Source organism: Austrofundulus limnaeus, unplaced genomic scaffold, assembly GCF_001266775.1.
Source record: "Austrofundulus limnaeus strain Quisiro unplaced genomic scaffold, Austrofundulus_limnaeus-1.0 Scaffold141, whole genome shotgun sequence".
In the NCBI taxonomy this organism is placed as follows: Eukaryota; Metazoa; Chordata; class Actinopteri; order Cyprinodontiformes; family Rivulidae; genus Austrofundulus; species Austrofundulus limnaeus.
The window spans coordinates 439,419-441,818 of NW_013952543.1; the positions used below are offsets into that span (position 1 = coordinate 439,419).

A 2,400-nucleotide genomic window follows, 5' to 3' on the forward strand; every position below is an offset into this window, starting at 1 on the left:
AACTTTATAAATTTTACCAATTATTTTAAAATATGAGATGAATTACAATAATAATAATAATGTGTTTTTTAAGACCTCTGAAAGATTGATTTAAGACATTTTAAGGCTAATTAAGGCCTTATTTTTGGACTGATAAATTCAAGACCTTTTAAGACTTTTTAAGGATCTGCAGGAACCCTGAGAGAGTGACCTCAGAGAGTATTTAGAAAGCTGTTCCATGACAGCATGATGAACAAATAAACTGACCAAAAATCTAGACAACTTCTCAAGTTCTCCATCAAAATACCTGTCTGCGAGATGATCGCAAGGCGTGACGTGTAGGTAGGAATGAAGCGCAGGAAGAGGGGATCCACGTGCACCTGGAGTGGGGTTACGGCTCGCATCATGCGGAGGTCATACACCATCAGGAAACGGTCGCACGCCAACCCATTGAGTCCACGACTTGAAAAGCCGCAGGCAGCAAGGAGGTTCCCGTGAACATCGAAGTCTGACAGGCTGCCAGAGAACGCRTCAAACTCATGTTCCATCTTGAAAGTGCGCAGGTCACGCAGGGTTATCTGTCATATCAGACAGTGAAAAAGAGAAAATAAAAATAAAAAACTGAAATAGTTCTTCGCAGCTGATACAACTGCATCTTCCTTACCTTGCCAGAAGTGTGCCCACAGAAGAAGAAACGATTGGTTTGGCGCATTATTGCCACTCCAGGTACCTCGACTGTGAACTGTCAAATGATGAATGATTATTTTAAGCTTTAAAATATTATTTTTGTCTTGTGTTTTAAATAAAACTGTCCACATACAACTCTTAGGCCCAGTGTCTCACCTTTTGAGTTTCTTGAACCGTATTCAAGTCAACTTCCACCACATAGTTTTGTAATCCACCCATGAGCAGCATGTTGTTGTCAGTCATGAAAAGACTATGCATGTCYGCTCCTTCCTCCATTCTGGAAAGCAGACATCTTCATAATTAATTGTGTGTCCGACATGATAAGAAACATGTCAAAACTGAAAGTTCTCTATGTTTTATATGAGAAACATTTCATCCAGTTTAGATTTTGAATCACTTACGAATAATCAAACATAGGAAGACCCCCACGAGTGTAGCACTTGAGGTTGCATTTAGAAAGGAACAACACCCCTGTTTCCAGGCTTTGAATGTGTCGGACGTCATCTGTTGAATGTACTTGGAAAGAAGAATAGCGGCCCATTGTAGGTCCGAAATATGAGGTAACATGACCCTAGTGGGGGAGAAGGCAAGATATCAGAATGTCACAACTAGTCATTCATGATAACATAAACTAGAAACCTCGTGAAACACTTTTTACTCCAAACATTAGGACTCTCACTCTGTGGTTCCCCATCCAGAGCATCTCCTCCTGGAGATCAAACTGAACTGCAGTGACTGGGATGGCAACTTCTGAGACCACGCTGTGGAGCTCAGAAAACATCCCTTCCATCAGATGAACCGGCTCGGGTACTGTCACCGCCAGCCCCTCCGGGTCAAGCTCCACAGCCTGCAGTAGGTTTGGGTTCAGATGCGGGTCCATGGCGGGCTCCAGTCCTGCATCCAGAGTCCCGTGAAGGCTGGCYGAGTACTCACCCATCCCAGTGTCGAGACCGTCAAAGTTCATCATGGRAACAGCTACATCAACCTACAGACAGATAGCAGCTCAATTACTCACAACAGTCAAGCGACTATCCCGTTAAGAGATGGCTAAGTTAGCATCGTAAACAGAACACAAAGGTTGAAAACGCTGTCAGTATTTACAACAAAAAAGAGTCGTAATACTGAAAAGCGTATAACATTTCAATTAAAAATACAACAAAACGCATTTCTAAAAAGTATTTAAAGCCTTTTCCAACCTATTTTCGAAGRTTTTAACATACAAGTAGCCATGCTAACAAGTCACAACAATAACACCAAACGTTTCCGGAGTAAATCAAGCTGCGTTCAAGAGAAGCGGAACTTTGGCTTTCTCTGTGTTTTCACTGCAGTTTTTTTTTTTTTACACTGGACTAAACAGTGTGTAAAAATATTTTATAAAAGCAAGATAGGCAACAAGAAAGAAGAAAATATCATATTTTTAGTCTTTGCGAGAGTCACGTTTAACCTTGAGTTCGTTCCATTTTCTCTACACTTTACGGTATAAGTTGAACCAAACTGTTCTGTCAGAGCCGTAATGCTTTGATAAAACTGGCAGAATTTTACTTTAGGTCATGAACGCAACATCCTTTTCCAGTTTCCAAACGGAACTGCAGGTTTGTGAGAGACATAATTCTGTTGATAAATTAAAAGAAAAATGTTTCCTTTTGACAATTTTAGCTTTTGTTTGACAGGGTTCCCACGGGTCCTTGAAATCATTAAAAGTTTGTGAATTGGTAAAAATGATTTCAAGGCCCT

At 40.7% G+C, this 2,400-nt stretch overlaps 1 protein-coding gene across 2 annotated transcripts in view; it reads right to left on the minus strand.

Annotated features, from left to right (window-relative positions):
• The window catches only part of pan2 (poly(A) specific ribonuclease subunit PAN2), an 18,508-nt gene extending 16,542 nt beyond the window's left edge, over nucleotides 1–1,966 (minus strand). The window contains exons 1-6 of one of the 2 annotated variants that reach the window (XM_014016229.1): nucleotides 1,863–1,965; nucleotides 1,346–1,651; nucleotides 1,068–1,237; nucleotides 823–943; nucleotides 644–721; nucleotides 287–557 (exon numbers count right to left, since the gene is read on the minus strand). In XM_014016229.1, coding sequence (XP_013871683.1) covers nucleotides 287–557; nucleotides 644–721; nucleotides 823–943; nucleotides 1,068–1,237; nucleotides 1,346–1,633 — 928 coding nt within the window. In that variant the 5' untranslated portion in view covers nucleotides 1,634–1,651; nucleotides 1,863–1,965. Of the gene's footprint in view, nucleotides 1–286; nucleotides 558–643; nucleotides 722–822; nucleotides 944–1,067; nucleotides 1,238–1,345; nucleotides 1,652–1,862 lie in introns of both variants that reach the window. The other variant, XM_014016228.1, reaches the window with a different exon arrangement.
• Between the last annotated feature and the right edge of the window lie 434 nt (nucleotides 1,967–2,400).